This window comes from Oryzias latipes, chromosome 9 (genome assembly GCF_053564925.1).
Source record: "Oryzias latipes strain Hd-rR chromosome 9, Olatipes_Hd-rR_3.1".
NCBI lineage: Eukaryota > Metazoa > Chordata > Actinopteri > Beloniformes > Adrianichthyidae > Oryzias > Oryzias latipes.
The window spans coordinates 35,527,640-35,552,409 of NC_136245.1; the positions used below are offsets into that span (position 1 = coordinate 35,527,640).

General features: G+C 51.3%; 1 protein-coding gene across 2 annotated transcripts; it reads right to left on the reverse strand.

Moving 5' to 3' along the window:
* Window positions 1–723: 723 nt before the first annotated feature.
* On the reverse strand, window positions 724–24,770 carry rsph14 (radial spoke head 14 homolog). 2 transcript variants are annotated; one of them, XM_023958083.2, is made up of 6 exons: window positions 24,529–24,770; window positions 24,303–24,405; window positions 14,753–14,865; window positions 14,419–14,650; window positions 1,133–1,269; window positions 724–1,018 (listed from the first exon to the last, which is right to left on the reverse strand). In XM_023958083.2, exons 1-6 carry the CDS (start codon window positions 24,698–24,700, stop codon window positions 1,008–1,010), a joined length of 768 nt encoding a protein of 255 aa, XP_023813851.1. In that variant the 5' UTR covers window positions 24,701–24,770; the 3' UTR covers window positions 724–1,007. The 2 variants fall into 2 exon arrangements, with proteins under 2 accessions (XP_023813851.1, XP_023813850.1); XM_023958082.2 differs by having other exon boundaries at window positions 724–1,065.

Sequence of the window (24,770 nt, forward strand, 5' to 3'; positions counted from 1 at the left end):
CTGAGGAACGGACTCCTCCCATGGTCGGGGTCAGGTCAAGCCTGAAGGAACGACGTGGGACCGCCTCCTGCAGAAGAACCCAAAAGGGGCTGGAAGACCCTGACGCACCAGACAGAAAGAGACTACGGCCTGGGAACTCCTCCACCCCCCAAAGATTCCCAGATTTTATTGTATTCCTACAACAAAATTCCAATGGCACTCAGTGGAAAAAGAAACAGTAGACATTAAAAGATCAAAATCCAAAAGTGCATTGAGAAGTTTCAGTGAACATTCAGTGGTTTGTTATACTGAGGGAAGTCTGAGTTTTTAGTCAGGGGGAGGTAGAAAGTGGGGGGGTGATGGAAACTACAGCTCTGGGAAAGAAACCGCTTTTCAGTCTCTGTCGTTTCAGAATCCTGTACTTCTTTCCCGATTGCAGCGGCACAAACAGGGAAGGTTCAGGGTGGCTGGCGGCTCTTAGTACACTGCGTCCAGGTCCGGGAGTTCAGCTCCCACAATCCTCTGCGCCGTCTGTACCACCCGTGACAGGTCTCAATGATGGATGGAGGATAGATGGATGGATGATGGATGGATGATGGATTGATGATGGATGGATGGATACTCGTTTGAACAAAGAAACGCCTTTTTTTTAGGATTGGACGCCACATTGTTGCCGTTCATAAAGACGCAAGCGGTTCTGATCCAGAAATTTCTTCTGCAGGAACTTTTCAAACATATCAGACCTTTTTCAACTTCTGATCTTTATTAACATTTTACAGACAGAACCTCCACACAGACACCATCCCTTCTAGATGTTTCAAGGCGTAAACGTCACGACCTGGATGGCGGTCTCAAAGACACGCTGAATATCTACGTCCTCCTCCTCCTCACTGGTTCTCCTCAGCAGAGGAAGCTGGTCCTGCAGGAGTCTCCTGCCCTCCGGAGTTTCAGCCAGCATGGTCAGGCCCCTGACGGAGTTCATGACCAGAGGTTTCCTTCTCCGCCTCATGTCCTCATCTTCATGTCTGTCACACGCCAGCTTGAGGAGGACAGGGAGGACGTTTAGGTGCAGGCACTGCAGCTTACCTGGGGAAGGCGGAGCTTGAGTTTGGTGGTCACAGACAGACTTGGTGTTACAGATGCGTCTATTCACCTGCAGTGGTGACGGCGGCAAACATGATGACTCCTGTAGCGTTTAGCTGAGCCTCCTCGTCTTCCTCCTGTAGAAGAGCCGCCACAGCAGGAAGAACCTTCTGGTCACAGACCTCCACCTTCCCGCCCATGGGAACGCTGTAGCAAGAACAACAGCAGAACCACAACCTCACAGCAGAACCACAACCTCACTGAATAACCACAACCTCACAGCAGAACCACAACCTCACTGAATAACCACAACCTCACAGCAGAACCACAACCTCACTGAATAACCACAACCTCACAGAATAACCACAACCTCACAGCAGAACCACAACCTCACTGAATAACCACAACCTCACAGCAGAACCACAACCTCACAGCAGAACCACAACCTCACAGCAGAACCACAACCTCACTGAATAACCACAACCTCACAGCAGAACCACAACCTCACTGAATAACCACAACCTCACTGAATAACCACAACCTCACAGCAGAACCACAACCTCACAGCAGAACCACAACCTCACTGAATAACCACAACCTCACAGAATAACCACAACCTCACAGCAGAACCACAACCTCACAGCAGAACCACAACCTCACTGAATAACCACAACCTCACAGAATAACCACAACCTCACAGCAGAACCACAACCTCACAGCAGAACCACAACCTCACAGCAGAACCACAACCTCACAGCAGAACCACAACCTCACAGAAGAACCACAACCTCACAGCAAAACCACAACCTCACAGAAGAACCACATCCTCACAGCAGAACCACAACCTCACAGCAGAACCACAACCTCACAGCAGAACCACAACCTCAAAGAAGAACCTCAACCTCACAGCAGAACCACAACCTCACTGAATAACCACAACCTCACAGAATAACCACAACCTCACAGAAGAACCACAACCTCACAGCAGAACCACAACCTCACAGCAGAACCACAACCTCACAGAATAACCACAACCTCACAGCAGAACCACAACCTCAGAGCAGAACCACAACCTCACAGCAGAACCACAACATCACAGCAGAACCACAACATCACAGCAGAACCACAACCTCACAGCAGAACCACAACCTCACAGCAGAACCACAACCTCACAGAAGAACCACAACCTCACAGCAGAACCACAACCTCACAGCAGAACCACAACCTCACAGAACAACCACAACCTCACAGCAGAACCACAACCTCACAGAAGAACCACAACATCACAGCAGAACCACAACCTCACAGCAGAACCACAACCTCACTGAATAACCACAACATCACAGCAGAACCACAACATCACAGCAGAACCACAACCTCACAGCAGAACCACAACCTCACTGAATAACCACAACATCACAGCAGAACCACAACCTCACAGAAGAACCACAACCTCACAGCAGAACCACAACCTCACAGCAGAACCACAACCTCACTGAATAACCACAACCTCACAGAATAACCACAACCTCACAGCAGAACCACAGCCTCACAGCAGAACCACAACCTCACAGACGAACAACAACCTCACAGCAGAACCACAACCTCACTGAATAACCACAACCTCACAGAATAACCACAACCTCACAGCAGAACCACAGCCTCACAGAAGAACCACAACCTCACAGAAGAACCACAACCTCAAAGCAGAACCACAACCTCACAGCAGAACCACAACCTCACTGAATAACCACAACCTCACAGAATAACCACAACCTCACAGCAGAACCACAACCTCACAGCAGAACCACAACCTCACTGAATAACCACAACCTCACTGAATAACCACAACCTCACAGAATAACCACAACCTCACAGCAGAACCACAACCTCACAGCAGAACCACAACCTCACAGCAGAACCACAACCTCACAGCAGAACCACAACCTCAAAGCAGAACCACAACCTCACTGAATAACCATAACCTTACAGAAGAACCACAGCCCCACAGCAGAACCACAACCTCACAGAAGAACCACAACCTCACAGCAGAACCACAACCTCACAGAAGAACCACAACCTCACAGCAGAACCACAACCTCACAGCAGAACCACAACCTCAAAGCAGAACCACAACCTCACAGAAGAACCACAACATCACAGCAGAACCACATCACAGCAGAACCACAACCTCACAGCAGAACCACAACCTCACTTAATAACCACAACCTCACAGAAAAACCACAACCTCACAGCAGAAGCACAACCTCACTGAATAACCACAACCTTACAGAAGAACCACAACCCCACAGCAGAACCACAACCTCACAGAAGAACCACAACCTCACAGAAGAACCACAACCGCACAGCAGAACCAGAACCTCAAAGCAGAACCACAACCTCACAGCAGAACCACAACCTCACAGAAGAACCACAACCTCACAGCAGAACCACAACCTCACAGCAGAACCACAACCTCACAGAATAACCACAACCTCACAGCAGAACCACAACCTCAGAGCAGCACCACAACCTCACAGCAGAACCACAACCTCACAGCAGAACCACAACCTCAGAGCAGAACCACAACCTCACAGAAGAACCACAACCTCACAGAAGAACCTCAACCTCACAGCAGAACCACAACCTCACTGAATAACCACAACCTCACAGAATAACCACAACCTCACAGCAGAACCACAACCTCACAGAATAACCACAACCTCAAAGCAGAACCACAACCTCACAGCAGAACCACAACCTCACTGAATAACCACAGCCTCACAGAATAACCACAACCTCACAGCAGAACCACAACCTCACAGCAGAACCACAACCTCACTGAATAAACACAGCCTCACAGAAGAACCACAACCTCACAGCAGAACCACAACCTCACTGAATAACCACAACATCACAGAAGAATCACAACCTCACAGCAGAACCACAACCTCACAGCAGAACCACAACCTCACAGAAGAACCACAACCTCACAGCAGAACCACAACTTCACTGAATAACCACAACCTCACAGAAGAACCACAACCTCACAGCAGAACCACAACCTCAATGAATAACCACAACCTCACAGAAGAACCACAACCTCACAGCAGAACCACAACCTCACTGAATAACCACAACCTCACAGAAGAACCACAACCTCACAGCAGAACCACAACCTCACAGCAGAACCACAACTTCACGGCAGAACCACAACCTCACAGCAAAACCACAACCTCACAGAATAACCACAACCTCACAGCAGAACCACAACATCACAGCAGAACCACAACCTCACTGAATAACCACAACCTCACAGAATAACCACAACCTCACAGCAGAACCACAACCTCACTGAATAACCACAACCTTACAGAAGAACCACAGCCCCACAGCAGAACCACAACCTCACAGAAGAACCACAACCTTACAGCAGAACCACAACCTCACAGAAGAACCACAACCTCACAGCAGAACCACAACCTCACAGCAGAACCACAACCTCAAAGCAGAACCACAACCTCACAGAAGAACCACAACCTCACAGCAGAACCACATCACAGCAGAACCACAACCTCACAGCAGAACCACAACCTCACAGCAGAACCACAACATCACAGAAGAACCACAACCTCACAGCAGAACCACAACCTCACTGAATAACCACAACCTTACAGAAGAACCACAACCCCACAGCAGAACCAAAACCTCACAGCAGAACCACAACCTCACAGCAGAACCACAACCTCACTGAATAACCACAACCTCACAGCAGAACCACAACCTCACTGAATAACCACAACCTCACAGCAGAACCACAACCTCACTGAATAACCACAACCTCACAGAATAACCACAAAATCACAGAAGAACCACAACCTCACAGCAGAACCACAACCTCACTGAATAACCACAACCTCACAGCAGAACCACAACCTCACTGAATAACCACAACCTCACTGAATAACCACAACCTCACAGCAGAACCACAACCTCACAGCAGAACCACAACCTCACTGAATAACCACAACCTCACAGAATAACCACAACCTCACAGCAGAACCACAACCTCACAGCAGAACCACAACCTCACTGAATAACCACAACCTCACAGAATAACCACAACCTCACAGCAGAACCACAACCTCACAGCAGAACCACAACCTCACAGCAGAACCACAACCTCACAGCAGAACCACAACCTCACAGAAGAACCACAACCTCACAGCAAAACCACAACCTCACAGAAGAACCACATCCTCACAGCAGAACCACAACCTCACAGCAGAACCACAACCTCACAGCAGAACCACAACCTCACAGAAGAACCTCAACCTCACAGCAGAACCACAACCTCACTGAATAACCACAACCTCACAGAATAACCACAACCTCACAGAAGAACCACAACCTCACAGCAGAACCACAACCTCACAGCAGAACCACAACCTCACAGAATAACCACAACCTCACAGCAGAACCACAACCTCAGAGCAGAACCACAACCTCACAGCAGAACCACAACCTCACAGCAGAACCACAACCTCACAGCAGAACCACAACCTCACAGAAGAACCACAACATCACAGCAGAACCACAACATCACAGCAGAACCACAACCTCACAGCAGAACCACAACCTCACAGCAGAACCACAACCTCACAGAAGAACCACAACCTCACAGCAGAACCACAACCTCACAGCAGAACCACAACCTCACAGAACAACCACAACCTCACAGCAGAACCACAACCTCACAGAAGAACCACAACATCACAGCAGAACCACAACCTCACAGCAGAACCACAACCTCACAGCAGAACCACAACCTCACTGAATAACCACAACATCACAGCAGAACCACAACATCACAGCAGAACCACAACCTCACAGCAGAACCACAACCTCACTGAATAACCACAACATCACAGCAGAACCACAACCTCACAGAAGAACCACAACCTCACAGCAGAACCACAACCTCACAGCAGAACCACAACCTCACTGAATAACCACAACCTCACAGAATAACCACAACCTCACAGCAGAACCACAGCCTCACAGCAGAACCACAACCTCACAGACGAACAACAACCTCACAGCAGAACCACAACCTCACTGAATAACCACAACCTCACAGCAGAACCACAACCTCACTGAATAACCACAACATCACAGAAGAATCACAACCTCACAGCAGAACCACAACCTCAAAGCAGAACCACAACCTCACAGCAGAACCACAACCTCACTGAATAACCACAACCTCACAGAATAACCACAACCTCACAGCAGAACCACAACCTCACAGCAGAACCACAACCTCACTGAATAACCATAACCTTACAGAAGAACCACAGCCCCACAGCAGAACCACAACCTCACAGAAGAACCACAACCTCACAGCAGAACCACAACCTCACAGAAGAACCACAACCTCACAGCAGAACCACAACCTCACAGCAGAACCTCAACCTCAAAGCAGAACCACAACCTCACAGAAGAACCACAACATCACAGCAGAACCACATCACAGCAGAACCACAACCTCACAGCAGAACCACAACCTCACAGCAGAACCACAACATCACAGAAGAACCACAACCTCACAGCAGAAGCACAACCTCACTGAATAACCACAACCTTACAGAAGAACCACAACCCCACAGCAGAACCACAACCTCACAGAAGAACCACAACCTCACAGAAGAACCACAACCGCACAGCAGAACCAGAACCTCAAAGCAGAACCACAACCTCACAGCAGAACCACAACCTCACAGAAGAACCACAACCTTACAGCAGAACCACAACCTCACAGCAGAACCACAACCTCACAGAATAACCACAACCTCACAGCAGAACCACAACCTCAGAGCAGCACCACAACCTCACAGCAGAACCACAACCTCACAGCAGAACCACAACCTCAGAGCAGAACCACAACCTCACAGAAGAACCACAACCTCACAGAAGAACCTCAACCTCACAGCAGAACCACAACCTCACTGAATAACCACAACCTCACAGAATAACCACAACCTCACAGCAGAACCACAACCTCACAGAATAACCACAACCTCAAAGCAGAACCACAACCTCACAGCAGAACCACAACCTCACTGAATAACCACAGCCTCACAGAATAACCACAACCTCACAGCAGAACCACAACCTCACAGCAGAACCACAACCTCACTGAATAAACACAGCCTCACAGAAGAACCACAACCTCACAGCAGAACCACAACCTCACTGAATAACCACAACATCACAGAAGAATCACAACCTCACAGCAGAACCACAACCTCACAGCAGAACCACAACCTCACAGAAGAACCACAACCTCACAGCAGAACCACAACTTCACTGAATAACCACAACCTCACAGAAGAACCACAACCTCACAGCAGAACCACAACCTCAATGAATAACCACAACCTCACAGAAGAACCACAACCTCACAGCAGAACCACAACCTCACTGAATAACCACAACCTCACAGAAGAACCACAACCTCACAGCAGAACCACAACCTCACAGCAGAACCACAACTTCACGGCAGAACCACAACCTCACAGCAAAACCACAACCTCACAGAATAACCACAACCTCACAGCAGAACCACAACATCACAGCAGAACCACAACCTCACTGAATAACCACAACCTCACAGAATAACCACAACCTCACAGCAGAACCACAACCTCACTGAATAACCACAACCTTACAGAAGAACCACAGCCCCACAGCAGAACCACAACCTCACAGAAGAACCACAACCTTACAGCAGAACCACAACCTCACAGAAGAACCACAACCTCACAGCAGAACCACAACCTCACAGCAGAACCACAACCTCAAAGCAGAACCACAACCTCACAGAAGAACCACAACCTCACAGCAGAACCACATCACAGCAGAACCACAACCTCACAGCAGAACCACAACCTCACAGCAGAACCACAACATCACAGAAGAACCACAACCTCACAGCAGAACCACAACCTCACTGAATAACCACAACCTTACAGAAGAACCACAACCCCACAGCAGAACCAAAACCTCACAGCAGAACCACAACCTCACAGCAGAACCACAACCTCACTGAATAACCACAACCTCACAGCAGAACCACAACCTCACTGAATAACCACAACCTCACAGCAGAACCACAACCTCACTGAATAACCACAACCTCACAGAATAACCACAAAATCACAGAAGAACCACAACCTCACAGCAGAACCACAACCTCACCGAATAACCACAACCTCACAGCAGAACCACAACCTCACTGAATAACCACAACCTCACTGAATAACCACAACCTCACAGCAGAACCACAACCTCACAGCAGAACCACAACCTCACTGAATAACCACAACCTCACAGAATAACCACAACCTCACAGCAGAACCACAACCTCACAGCAGAACCACAACCTCACTGAATAACCACAACCTCACAGAATAACCACAACCTCACAGCAGAACCACAACCTCACAGCAGAACCACAACCTCACAGCAGAACCACAACCTCACAGCAGAACCACAACCTCACAGAAGAACCACAACCTCACAGCAAAACCACAACCTCACAGAAGAACCACATCCTCACAGCAGAACCACAACCTCACAGCAGAACCACAACCTCACAGCAGAACCACAACCTCACAGAAGAACCTCAACCTCACAGCAGAACCACAACCTCACTGAATAACCACAACCTCACAGAATAACCACAACCTCACAGAAGAACCACAACCTCACAGCAGAACCACAACCTCACAGCAGAACCACAACCTCACAGAATAACCACAACCTCACAGCAGAACCACAACCTCAGAGCAGAACCACAACCTCACAGCAGAACCACAACCTCACAGCAGAACCACAACCTCACAGAAGAACCACAACATCACAGCAGAACCACAACATCACAGCAGAACCACAACCTCACAGCAGAACCACAACCTCACAGCAGAACCACAACCTCACAGAAGAACCACAACCTCACAGCAGAACCACAACCTCACAGCAGAACCACAACCTCACAGAACAACCACAACCTCACAGCAGAACCACAACCTCACAGAAGAACCACAACATCACAGCAGAACCACAACCTCACAGCAGAACCACAACCTCACAGCAGAACCACAACCTCACTGAATAACCACAACATCACAGCAGAACCACAACATCACAGCAGAACCACAACCTCACAGCAGAACCACAACCTCACTGAATAACCACAACATCACAGCAGAACCACAACCTCACAGAAGAACCACAACCTCACAGCAGAACCACAACCTCACAGCAGAACCACAACCTCACTGAATAACCACAACCTCACAGAATAACCACAACCTCACAGCAGAACCACAGCCTCACAGCAGAACCACAACCTCACAGACGAACAACAACCTCACAGCAGAACCACAACCTCACTGAATAACCACAACCTCACAGAATAACCACAACCTCACAGCAGAACCACAGCCTCACAGAAGAACCACAACCTCACAGAAGAACCACAACCTCAAAGCAGAACCACAACCTCACAGCAGAACCACAACCTCACTGAATAACCACAACCTCACAGAATAACCACAACCTCACAGCAGAACCACAACCTCACAGCAGAACCACAACCTCACTGAATAACCATAACCTTACAGAAGAACCACAGCCCCACAGCAGAACCACAACCTCACAGAAGAACCACAACCTCACAGCAGAACCACAACATCACAGAAGAACCACAACCTCACAGCAGAACCACAACCTCACAGCAGAACCACAACCTCAAAGCAGAACCACAACCTCACAGAAGAACCACAACATCACAGCAGAACCACATCACAGCAGAACCACAACCTCACAGCAGAACCACAACCTCACAGCAGAACCACAACATCACAGAAGAACCACAACCTCACAGCAGAAGCACAACCTCACTGAATAACCACAACCTTACAGAAGAACCACAACCCCACAGCAGAACCACAACCTCACAGAAGAACCACAACCTCACAGAAGAACCACAACCGCACAGCAGAACCAGAACCTCAAAGCAGAACCACAACCTCACAGCAGAACCACAACCTCACAGAAGAACCACAACCTCACAGCAGAACCACAACCTCACAGCAGAACCACAACCTCACAGAATAACCACAACCTCACAGCAGAACCACAACCTCAGAGCAGCACCACAACCTCACAGCAGAACCACAACCTCACAGCAGAACCACAACCTCAGAGCCGAACCACAACCTCACAGAAGAACCACAACCTCACAGAAGAACCTCAACCTCACAGCAGAACCACAACCTCACTGAATAACCACAACCTCACAGAATAACCACAACCTCACAGCAGAACCACAACCTCACAGAATAACCACAACCTCAAAGCAGAACCACAACCTCACAGCAGAACCACAACCTCACTGAATAACCACAGCCTCACAGAATAACCACAACCTCACAGCAGAACCACAACCTCACAGCAGAACCACAACCTCACTGAATAAACACAGCCTCACAGCAGAACCACAGCCTCACAGAAGAACCACAACCTCACAGAAGAACCACAACCTCAAAGAATAACCACAACCTCACAGCAGAACCACAACCTCACTGAATAACCACAACCTCACAGAATAACCACAACCTCACAGCAGAACCACAACCTCACAGCAGAACCACAACCTCACTGAATAACCACAACCTCACAGAATAACCACAACCTCACAGCAGAACCACAACCTCACAGCAGAACCACAACCTCACAGCAGAACCACAACCTCACAGCAGAACCACAACCTCACAGCAGAACCACAACCTCACTGAATAACCATAACCTTACAGAAGAACCACAGCCCCACAGCAGAACCACAACCTCACAGAAGAACCACAACCTCACAGCAGAACCACAACCTCACAGAAGAACCACAACCTCACAGCAGAACCACAACCTCACAGCAGAACCACAACCTCAAAGCAGAACCACAACCTCACAGAAGAACCACAACATCACAGCAGAACCACATCACAGCAGAACCACAACCTCACAGCAGAACCACAACCTCACAGCAGAACCACAACATCACAGAAGAACCACAACCTCACAGCAGAACCACAACCTCACTGAATAACCACAACCTTACAGAAGAACCACAACCCCACAGCAGAACCACAACCTCACAGAAGAACCACAACCTCACAGAAGAACCACAACCGCACAGCAGAACCAGAACCTCAAAGCAGAACCACAACCTCACAGCAGAACCACAACCTCACAGAAGAACCACAACCTCACAGCAGAACCACAACCTCACAGCAGAACCACAACCTCACAGAATAACCACAACCTCACAGCAGAACCACAACCTCAGAGCAGCACCACAACCTCACAGCAGAACCACAACCTCACAGCAGAACCACAACCTCAGAGCAGAACCACAACCTCACAGAAGAACCACAACCTCACAGAAGAACCTCAACCTCACAGCAGAACCACAACCTCACTGAATAACCACAACCTCACAGAATAACCACAACCTCACAGCAGAACCACAACCTCACAGAATAACCACAACCTCAAAGCAGAACCACAACCTCACAGCAGAACCACAACCTCACTGAATAACCACAGCCTCACAGAATAACCACAACCTCACAGCAGAACCACAACCTCACAGCAGAACCACAACCTCACTGAATAAACACAGCCTCACAGAAGAACCACAACCTCACAGCAGAACCACAACCTCACTGAATAACCACAACATCACAGAAGAATCACAACCTCACAGCAGAACCACAACCTCACAGCAGAACCACAACCTCACAGCAGAACCACAACCTCAATGAATAACCACAACCTCACAGAAGAACCACAACCTCACAGCAGAACCACAACCTCACTGAATAACCACAACCTCACAGAAGAACCACAACCTCACAGCAGAACCACAACCTCACAGCAGAACCACAACTTCACGGCAGAACCACAACCTCACAGCAAAACCACAACCTCACAGCAAAACCACAACCTCACAGCAAAACCACAACCTCACAGAATAACCACAACCTCACAGCAGAACCACAACATCACAGCAGAACCACAACCTCACTGAATAACCACAACCTCACAGAATAACCACAACCTCACAGCAGAACCACAACCTCACTGAATAACCACAACCTTACAGAAGAACCACAGCCCCACAGCAGAACCACAACCTCACAGAAGAACCACAACCTTACAGCAGAACCACAACCTCACAGAAGAACCACAACCTCACAGCAGAACCACAACCTCACAGCAGAACCACAACCTCAAAGCAGAACCACAACCTCACAGAAGAACCACAACCTCACAGCAGAACCACATCACAGCAGAACCACAACCTCACAGCAGAACCACAACCTCACAGCAGAACCACAACATCACAGAAGAACCACAACCTCACAGCAGAACCACAACCTCACTGAATAACCACAACCTTACAGAAGAACCACAACCCCACAGCAGAACCAAAACCTCACAGAAGAACCACAACCTCACAGCAGAACCACAACCTCACAGAAGAACCACAACCTCACAGCAGAACCACAACCTCAAAGCAGAACCACAACCTCACAGCAGAACCACAACCTCACAGAAGAACCACAACCTCACAGCAGAACCACAACCTCACAGCAGAACCACAACCTCACAGAATAACCACAACCTCACAGCAGAACCACAACCTCAGAGCAGTACCACAACCTCACAGCAGAACCACAACATCACAGCAGAACCACAACCTCAGAGCAGAACCACAACCTCACAGAAGAACCACAACCTCACAGAAGAACCTCAACCTCACAGCAGAACCACAACCTCACTGAATAACCACAACCTCACAGCAGAACCACAACCTCACAGCAGAACCACAACCTCACTGAATAACCACAACCTCAAAGCAGAACCACAACCTCACAGCAGAACCACAACCTCACTGAATAACCACAGCCTCACTGAATAACCACAACCTCACAGCAGAACCACAACCTCACAGCAGAACCACAACCTCACTGAATAACCACAGCCTCACAGAAGAACCACAACCTCACAGCAGAACCACAACCTCACTGAATAACCACAACATCACAGAAGAACCACAACCTCACAGCAGAACCACAACCTCACAGCAGAACCACAACCTCACAGAAGAACCACAACCTCACAGCAGAACCACAACCTCACTGAATAACCACAACCTCACAGCAGAACCACAACCTCACTGAATAACCACAACCTCACAGAAGAACCACAACCTCACAGCAGAACCACAACCTCACTGAATAACCACAACCTCACAGCAGAACCACAACCTCACAGCAGAACCACAACCTCACAGCAGAACCACAACCTCACTGAATAACCACAACCTCACAAAAGAACCACAACCTCACAGAAAAGCCACAACCTCGCAGCAGAACCACAACCTCACAGCAGAACCACAACCTCACAGAAGAACCACAACCTCACAGCAGAACCACAACCTCACTGAATAACCACAACCTCACAGAAGAACCACAACCTCACAGCAGAACCACAACCTCACTGAATAACCACAACCTCACAGCAGAACCACAACCTCACAGCAGAACCACAACCTCACAGCAGAACCACAACCTCACTGAATAACCACAACCTCACAAAAGAACCACAACCTCACAGAAAAGCCACAACCTCGCAGCAGAACCACAACCTCACAGCAGAACCACAACCTCACAGAATAACCACAACCTCACAGCAGAACCACAACCTCACAGCAGAACCACAACCTCACAGCTGAACCACAACCTCACAGCAGAACCACAACCTCACAGCAGAACCACAACCTCACAGAAGAACCTCAACCTCACATCAGAACCACAACCTCACAGCAGAACCACAACCTCACAGCAGAACCACAACCTCACAGCAGAACCACAACCTCACAGCAGAACCACAACCTCACAGCAGAACCACAACCTCACAGAAAAACCACAACCTCACAGAAAAACCACAACCTCACAGAAGAACCACAACTTCACAGCAGAACCACAACCTCACTTAATAACCACAACCTCACAGAAAAACCACAACCTCACAGAAGAACCACAACCTCACAGCAGAACCACAACCTCACTGAATAACCACAACCTCACCGAATAACCACAACCTCACAGCAGAACCACAACTTCACAGCAGAACCACAACCTCACTGAATAACCACAACCTCAAAGCAGAACCACAACCTCACAGATGAACCACAACCTCACATCAGAGCCGCACCCTCACCTTTACCTGAGAGCCATCATGGCTGCTGCTGCTGCTTTGCAGATGTTCAGGGCGCCGTTGGAGAGTTTTGGCGCCAGCAGGGCTACAGCGTCAGAACGCAGAGCCGCCTCAGGATCCGCCTGGAAGCAGCACCTGAGGAGAGACAGGAACAGAACCTGCACCTCGTCCTCCTCCTCCTCCTCCTCCTCTTGCAGCTTCTTCATGAGTTTAGGGAGCAGAGTGAGTAGAGACACCCTTCCTGCAGGGTGGGGGGTGGGGGGGTGGGGGTGGGGGGGGGCTTGTCAATGATACTGCGGCTCTGACAGTTTCCCGCTGGGTGGGTGTGGTGTGGGGGTCATACCCGAGCTGTGTAGCGAGAGGCGGCTCAGCAGCAGAAACACAGTCCTCCTGCAGGGGGGGTCCTCCAGCAGCTGAGATAGGGGGGGCAGGAAGGAGGCAGCCAGCAGGGCCTGTCTGCAGGGGGGGGCAACACTGTGAGACCCGTTGGTAAAGATCAGAACAAAGAAGACGGCAGAGCCCAGACGTCTGGTTTAAGTCATGTTCTGGTTTCAGACCCCCCCCCCACCCCCAAGCAAACACTGACCCTTGAATAAGAAATTTGTCTTTCAGGTTCTTTACACTCAAAGCTCCTCAGTGTAGTTGTTATTGTGTTTTAGATTCCTGCCTGTTCTCTTTGGATCTTACAGAACCGGTTCCCAACGAGAACTTTCCTGATGATTACTGAGCTTTGGAAAAGGTTCTTGTTAAAGCTGAAACTTAAATCAGAGGAAATGATGTCAGCCCCTAAGATTTTATCGAGAACACTTGAGTCCAAGTAAAGTGTACTATAGATCATGTACATGTACTGGAGGAAGTATGCTGACTGAATACTTCTTCAGACTAAATTGGAACATTTCAGATTAGCAATTTATATAAATTTAAACCGCCTCACTTTTAGAATAGACTAAGTGTACACAGACTACTTTTGACCACAGAGCGAAAGACAATTCAGCTGCTGGGCTGAAAACTGAATCCTGAACACGGTCTTCTGAGACCATGTTCAGAATCATTTCACACTCAAACCAGTTTAAATCTAAATGTGAAGTAAATGCCAACAAATCAAGAAAAATGTAGAGAAGGAGGACATGCAGGAGGACCTCCAGGAGAACACACAGGCGAACACGCAGGAGAACACAGAGGAGGACTCGCAGGAGAACACGCAGGAGGACATGCAGGAGAACACGCAGGAGGACACGCAGGCAAACACGCAGGAGAACACACAGGAGAACATACAGGAGAACACGCAGGAGGACACGCAGGAGAAAACACAGGAGGACACGCAGGAGAACATGCAGGAGAACACGCAGGAGGACACGCAGGCAAACACGCAGGAGAACACACAGGAGAACATACAGGAGAACACGCAGGAGGACACGCAGGAGAAAACACAGGAGGACACGCAGGAGAACATGCAGGAGAACACGCAGGAGGACACGCAGGAGAACATGCAGGAGAACACGCAGGAGGACACGCAGGAGGATACGCAGGAGAACATGCAGGAGAACACGCAGGAGGACGCGCAGGAGAACATGCAGGAGAACACGCAGGAGAACATACAGGAGAACACGCAGGAGGACACGCAGGAGAAAACACAGGAGGACACGCAGGAGGACACGCAGGAGAACACGCAGGAGAACATGCAGGAGAACACACAGGCGAGCACGCAGGAGGACACGCAGGAGAAAACACAAGAAGACACGTAGGAGAACATGCAGGAGTACATGCAGGAGAACATACAGGAGAACACGCAGGAGAACATGCAGGAGAACACGCAGGAGGACACGCAGGAGAACATGCAGGAGGACACGCAGGAGAACATGCAGGAGAACACGCAGGAGGACACGCAGGAGAACATGCAGGAGGACACGCAGGAGAACATGCAGGAGAACACGCAGGAGAACACGCAAGAGAACACGCAGGGGAACACACAGGAGGACACGCAGGAGAACACGCAGGAGAACACGCAGGAGAACACGCAAGAGAACACACAGGAGGACACGCAGGAGAACACGCAGGAGAACACGCAGGAGAACACGCAAGAGAACACACAGGAGGACACGCAGGAGAACATGCAGGGGAACACACAGGAGGACACGCAGGAGAACACGCAGGAGAACACACAGGAGGACATGCAGGAGAACACGCAGGGGAACACACAGGAGGACACGCAGGAGAACACGCAGGAGGACACGCAGGAGGACACGCAGGAGAAAACACAGGAGGACACGCAGGAGAACATGCAGGAGAACACGCAGGAGGACACGCAGGAGAACATGCAGGAGAACACGCAGGAGGACACGCAGGAGGATACGCAGGAGAACATGCAGGAGAACACGCAGGAGGACGCGCAGGAGAACATGCAGGAGAACACGCAGGAGAACATACAGGAGAACACGCAGGAGGACACGCAGGAGAAAACACAGGAGGACACGCAGGAGGACACGCAGGAGAACACGCAGGAGAACATGCAGGAGAACACACAGGCGAGCACGCAGGAGGACACGCAGGAGAAAACACAAGAAGACACGTAGGAGAACATGCAGGAGTACATGCAGGAGAACATACAGGAGAACACGCAGGAGAACATGCAGGAGAACACGCAGGAGGACACGCAGGAGAACATGCAGGAGGACACGCAGGAGAACATGCAGGAGAACACGCAGGAGGACACGCAGGAGAACATGCAGGAGGACACGCAGGAGAACATGCAGGAGAACACGCAGGAGAACACGCAAGAGAACACGCAGGGGAACACACAGGAGGACACGCAGGAGAACACGCAGGAGAACACGCAGGAGAACACGCAAGAGAACACACAGGAGGACACGCAGGAGAACACACAGGAAGACACGCAGGAGAACATGCAGGAGAACATGCAGGAGAACACACAGGAGGACCTCCAGGAGGACACGCAGGAGAACACGCAGGAGGACACGCAAGGGAACACACAGGAGGACACGCAGGAGAACACGCAGGATAACACGCAGGAGAACACGCAAGAGAACACGCAGGAGGACACGCAGGAGAACATGCAGGAGAACATACAGGAGAACACGCAGGAGGACACGCAGGAGAACACGCAGGAGAACATGCAGGAGAACATGCAGGAGGACACGCAGGAGAACACGCAGGAGAACATGCAGGAGAACACGCAGGAGAACACGCAGGAGGACACGCAGGAGAACATGCAGGAGGACACGCAGGAGAACATGCAGGAGAACACGCAGGAGAACACGCAAGAGAACACGCAAGAGAACACACAGGAGGACACGCAGGAGAACATGCAGGAGAACACACAGGAAGACACGCAGGAGAACATGCAGGAGAACATGCAGGAGAACACACAGGAGGACCTCCAGGAGAACACGCAGGAGAACACGCAGGAGGACACGCAGGAGAACATGCAGGAGGACACGCAGGAGAACATGCAGGAGAACACGCAGGAGAACACGCAAGAGAACACGCAAGAGAACACACAGGAGGACACGCAGGAGAACATGCAGGAGAACACACAGGAAGACACGCAGGAGGACACGCAGGAGAACATGCAGGAGAACACGCAGGAGAACATGCAGGAGAACATGCAGGAGAACATGCAGGAGGACACGCAGGAGAACATGCAGGAGGACACGCAGGAGAACATGCAGGAGAACACGCAGGAGAACACGCAAGAGAACACGCAAGAGAACACACAGGAGGACACGCAGGAGAACATGCAGGAGAACACACAGGAAGACACGCAGGAGAACATGCAGGAGAACATGCAGGAGAACACACAGGAGGACCTCCAGGAGGACACGCAGGAGGACACGCAGGAGAACATGCAGGAGAACACGCAGGAGAATATGCAGGAAAACACGCAGGAGGACCTCCAGGAGAACACACAGGCGAACACGCAGGAGTACACGCAGGAGAACATGCAAGAAAACACGCAGGAGGACACGCAGGAGAACACACAGGAGGACAGGCAGGAGAACATGCAAGAGAACACGCAGGAGGACACGCAGGAGAACACACAGGAGGACAGGCAGGAGAACATGCAGGAGAACACACAGGAGGACACGCAGGAGAACATGCAGGAGAACACGCAAGAGAACACACAGGAGGACACGCAGGAGAACATGCAGGAGAACACACAGGAAGACACGCAGGAGAACATGCAGGAGAACACGCAGGAGGACACGCAGTAGAACACGCAGGAGAACACACAGGAGGACACGCAGGACAACATGCAGGAGAAGACGCAGGAGGACACGCAGGAGAACATGCAGGAGAACACGCAGGAAGACACGCAGGAGAACATGCAGGAGAACATGCAGGAGAACACACAGGAGGACCTCCAGGAGGACACGCAGGAGAAAACGCAGGAGGACACGCAGGAGAACATGCAGGAGAACACGCAGGAGAATATGCAGGAAAACACGCAGGAGGACCTCCAGGAGAACACACAGGCGAACACGCAGGAGTACACGCAGGAGAACATGCAGGAGAACACGCAGGAGGACACGCAGGAGAACACACAGGAGGACCTCCAGGAGAACACACAGGCGAACACGCAGGAGTACACGCAGGAGAACATGCAAGAGAACACGCAGGAAGACACGCAGGAGAACACACAGGAGGACAGGCAGGAGAACATGCAAGAAAACACGCAGGAGGACACACAGGAGAACACACAGGAGGACAGGCAGGAGAACATGCAGGAGAACACACAGGAGGACACGCAGGAGAACATGCAGGAGAACACGCAAGAGAACACACAGGAGGACACGCAGGAGAACATGCAGGAGAACACACAGGAAGACACGCAGGAGAACATGCAGGAAAACACGCAGGAGGACACGCAGGAGAACACGCAGGAGAACACACAGGAGGACACGCAGGAGAACATGCAAGAGAACACGCAGGAGAACACACAAGAGAACATGCAGGAGAACACACAAGAGAACACACAGGAGGACACGCAGGAGAACATGCAGGAGAACACGCAGGAGGACACACAGGAGAACATGCAGGAGAACACGCAGGAGGACACGCAGGAGAACATGCAGGAGAACACGCAAGAGAACACACAGGAAGACACGCAGGAGAACATGCAGGAGAACACGCAGGAGGACACGCAGGAGAACACGCAGGAGAACACACAGGAGGACACGCAGGAGAACATGCAGGAGAAGACGCAGGAGGACACGCAGGAGAACATGCAGGAGAACATGCAGGAGAACATGCAGGAGAACATGCAGGAGGACACGCAGGAGAACATGCAGGAGAACACGCAGGAGAACACGCAAGAGAACACGCAGGAGAACACGCAGGAGAACATGCAGGAGAACACACAAGAGAACACACAGGAGGACACGCAGGAGAACATGCAGGAGAACACGCAGGAGGACACACAGGAGAACATGCAGGAGGACACGCAGGAGAACATGCAGGAGAACACGCAGGAGAACACGCAAGAGAACACGCAGGAGAACACGCAGGAGAACATGCAGGAGAACACGCAGGAGGACACGCAGGAGAACATGCAGGAGAACACACAGGAGGACACGCAGGAGAACACACAGGAGAACATGCAGGAGAACACACAGGAGAACACACAGGAGGACACGCAGGAGAACATGCAGGAGAACACGCACGAGGACACGCAGGAGAACACGCAGGAGAACATGCAGGAGAACACGCAGGAGGACACGCAGGAGAACACGCAGGAGGACACGCAGGAGAACATGCAGGAGAACACGCAAGAGAACACACAGGAGGACATGCAGGAGAACATGCAGGAGAACACATAGGAGAACACGCAGGAGAACACGCAGGAGAACATGCAGGAGAACACGCAGGAGAACATGCAGGAGAACACACAGGAGGACACGCAGGAGAACATGCAGGAGAACACGCAGGAGAACATACAGGAGAACACGCAGGAGGACACGCAGGAGAACACGCAGGAGGACACGCAGGAGAACACGCAGGAGGACACGCAGGAGAACATGCAGGAGGACACGCAGGAGAACACACAGGAGGACACGCAGGAGAACACGCAGGAGAACACGCAGGAGAACATGCAGGAGAACACGCAGGAGAACATGCAGGAAAACACACAGGAGGACACGCAGGAGAACACGCAGGAGGACACGCAGGAGAACATGCAGGAGGACACGCAGGAGAACACACAGGAGGACACGCAGGAGAACATGCAGGAGAACACGCAGGAGGACACGCAGGAGAACACGCAGAAGAACATGCAGGAGAACACGCAGGAGGACACGCAGGAGGACACGCAGGAGAACACGCAGGAGGACACGCAGGAGAACATGCAGGAGGACACGCAGGAGAACACACAGGAGGACACGCAGGAGAACATGCAGGAGAACACGCAGGAGGACACGCAGGAGAACACGCAGAAGAACATGCAGGAGAACACGCAGGAGGACACGCAGGAGAACATGCAGGAGAACAAGCAGGAGAACACACAGGAGAACACGCAGGAGAACACACAGGAGGACACGCAGGAGAACATGCAGGAGAACATGCAGGAGAACACGCAGGAGAACACGCAGGAGAACATGCAGGAGGACACGCAGGAGAACATGCAGGAGAACATGCAGGAGGACACGCAGGAGAACACGCAGGAGGACACGCAGGAGAACATGCAAGAGGACACGCAGGAGAACATGCAGGAGAACACGCAAGAGAACACACAGGAGGACATGCAGGAGAACATGCAGGAGAACACATAGGAGAACATGCAGGAGAACACACAGGAGAACACGCAGGAGGACACGCAGGAGAACACGCAGGAGAACACGCAGGAGAACACGCAGGAGAACATACAGGAGAACACGCAGGAGGACACGCAGGAGAACACGCAGGAGAACATGCAGGAGAACACGCAAGAGGACACGCAGGAGAACATGCAGGAGGACACGCAGGAGGACACGCAGGAGAACACGCAGGAGGACACGCAGGAGAACACGCAGGAGAACATGCAGGAGAACATGCAGGAGAACACGCAGGAGAACATGCAGGAGAAAACGCAATAGAACACACAGGAGATCACGCAGGAAGACCTCTAGGAGAACACACAGGAGAACACACAGGAGAACATGCAGGAGGACACGCAGGAGAACACACAGGAGGACACGCAGGAGAACACACAGGAGATCACGCAGGAAGACCTCTAGGAGAACACACAGGAGAACACACAGGAGAACATGCAGGAGGACACGCAGGAGAACACGCAGGAGAACACGCAGGAGGACACGCAGGAGAACATGCAGGAGGACACGCAGGAGAACACACAGGAGGACACGCAGGAGAACATGCAGGAGAACACGCAGGAGTACACGCAGGAGAACACGCAGGAGAACATGCAGGAGAACACACAGGAGAACACGCAGGAGAACACGCAGGAGGACACGCAGGAGAACACGCAGGAGAACATGCAGGAGAACATGCAGGAGGACACGCAGGAGGACACGCAGGAGAACACGCAGGAGGACACGCAGGAGAACATGCAGGAGAACATGCAGGAGGACACGCAGGAGAACATGCAGGAGAACACGCAAGAGAACACACAGGAGGACACGCAGGAGATCACGCAGGAAGACCTCTAGGAGAACACACAGGAGAACACACAGGAGAACATGCAGGAGAACACGGAGGACACGCATGAGAACATGCAGGAAGACCTCCAGGAGTACATGCAGGAGAACACGCAGGAGAACATGCAGGAGAACATGTAGGAGAACACACAGGAGAACACGCAGGAGAACACACAGGAGGACACGCAGGAGAACATGCAGGAGAACATGCAGGAGAACATGCAGGAGAACACGCAAGAGAACACACAGGAGGACATGCAGGAGGACACGCAGGAGAACACACAGGAGAACATGCAGGAGAACACGCAGGAGGACACGCAGGAGAACACGCAGGAGGACACGCAGGAGAACATGCAGGAGAACATGCAGGAGGACACGCAGGAGAACACGCAAGAGAACACACAGGAGGACATGCAGGAGAACATGCAGGAGGACACGCAGGAGGACACGCAGGAGAACACACAGGAGAACATGCAGGAGGACACGCAGGAGAACATGCAGGAGAACATGCAGGAGGACACGCAGGAGAACACGCAGGAGGACACGCAGGAGAACATGCAGGAGAACATGCAGGAGGACACGCAGGAGAACACGCAGGAGGACACGCAGGAGAACATGCAGGAGGACACGCAGGAGAACATGCAGGAGATCACGCAGGAAGACCTCTAGGAGAACACACAGGAGAACACACAGGAGAACATGCAGGAGGACACGCAGGAGAACACACAGGAGGACACGCAGGAGAACACACAGGAGATCACGCAGGAAGACCTCTAGGAGAACACACAGGAGAACACACAGGAGAACATGCAGGAGAACACGGAGGACACGCATGAGAACATGCAGGAAGACCTCCAGGAGTACACACAGGAGAACACACAGGAGAACAGACAGGAGGACACGCAGGAGAACATGCAGGAGAACATGCAGGAGGACACGCAGGAGAACACGCAGGAGGACACGCAGGAGAACATGCAGGAGGACACGCAGGAGAACATGCAGGAGATCACGCAGGAAGACCTCTAGGAGAACACACAGGAGAACACACAGGAGATCACGCAGGAAGACCTCTAGGAGAACACACAGGAGAACACACAGGAGAACATGCAGGAGAACACGGAGGACACGCATGAGAACATGCAGGAGAACACGCAGGAGAACACACAGGAGATCACGCAGGAAGACTTCTAGGAGAACACACAGGAGAACACACAGGAGAACATGCAGGAGAACACGGAGGACACGCATGAGAACATGCAGGAAGACCTCCAGGAGTACATGCAGGAGAACACACAGGAGAACAGACAGGAGATCACGCAGGAAGACCTCTAGGAGAACACACAGGAGAACACACAGGAGAACATGCAGGAGAACACGGAGGACACGCATGAGAACATGCAGGAGAACACGCAGGAGAACACACAGGAGATCACGCAGGAAGACCTCTAGGAGAACACACAGGAGAACACACAGGAGAACATGCAGGAGAACACGGAGGACACGCATGAGAACATGCAGGAAGACCTCCAGGAGTACATGCAGGAGAACACCCAGAAGAATACCCAGGAGAACATGCAGGAGAACAAGCAGTGGAACCTCCAGAGAACAGTCTCCTCTCCCCGTCATGCAGCTGCACTGCCCCCTGCTGGCGCTTCTCGTTTCTCTCTCATTTCATCAAATCTGACTGAAAACTGAAAAGTTTGGGATTTTCTTTCTAGCATCACTTTCTGTGGGATGAAATCTTTCTGTCAGAAGTCTGAACTGCAGGTTTTGGGGTTCCGTTATCAGTTTAGTTCTTTCTTTTTTCTTCTTGTGGAGGTGAACAGGGGTTCCATAATATTTTCTAATATTATTCCATTAATGCTTTTAATGGATTCTATATATGCATGTATGTTGTATTGCAGAAATATGCTTGATTCCTGCCTTCAGTAGCAGATAATATGTACCTGGAGCCACAACACCTGCAATCCAGACCAGACAAAAACACACCAGTCTGGACGCGACGGCAACATTCTGCAGTGTCTGTGGTCAATGAGGCCCCTGGGGCCCCAAAACCTGCCATTTCCAGAGCATTGCCATGATGGAGAATTTTCGTTATCTGCACTCATAGCAGAGCTTCCTGCTGTACGGTCAGATTTGGAAAAAAGACAGATTCAAACTATTTACAGTCCAGTGTTCACATAAACAGAGTGTAGCATGAATCATACAGAACAGCCGGTTCTTCTGAAGAGTTCCTCTGTTTACCTGCCACAGGTGTGAGCCGCCAGCACGTGCAGAAGCTGGCAGACCTTTGCTCTGACACATGGATCTTCATCCTCCAGGAGGACCTTCAGCTGCTGCAGAAAACCTGCAGGGACGGGGGGAGTCTGCTCAGTCCCATATCCAGGACATCTTTATGGGACCCTGGCCTGGTCTGGACCGGCACCGACCAACCCCGGTCCTTCCTGCACCTCTGCTGCCGGTCTCCTACCTTCGGTTAGGGCCTCGGGGCCCCGCAGCGGCTGACGCAGCACGTCGATGAGGGCGGCCAGGGCCCGCAGCCGGACGTCCCGCCCCGGCAGCCGCAGCTGCTCCGCCAGCAGCGGGACGGCCCACCGGCCGAAGGCCACCGGAGCAGGGGGGGCATCAGAGTCCCGGGACATGATTACGGATCACGAAGAAATTCTTCCAGACTAAACCCGCGTTGCTTAGCAACGACGTAAAAACACAAAC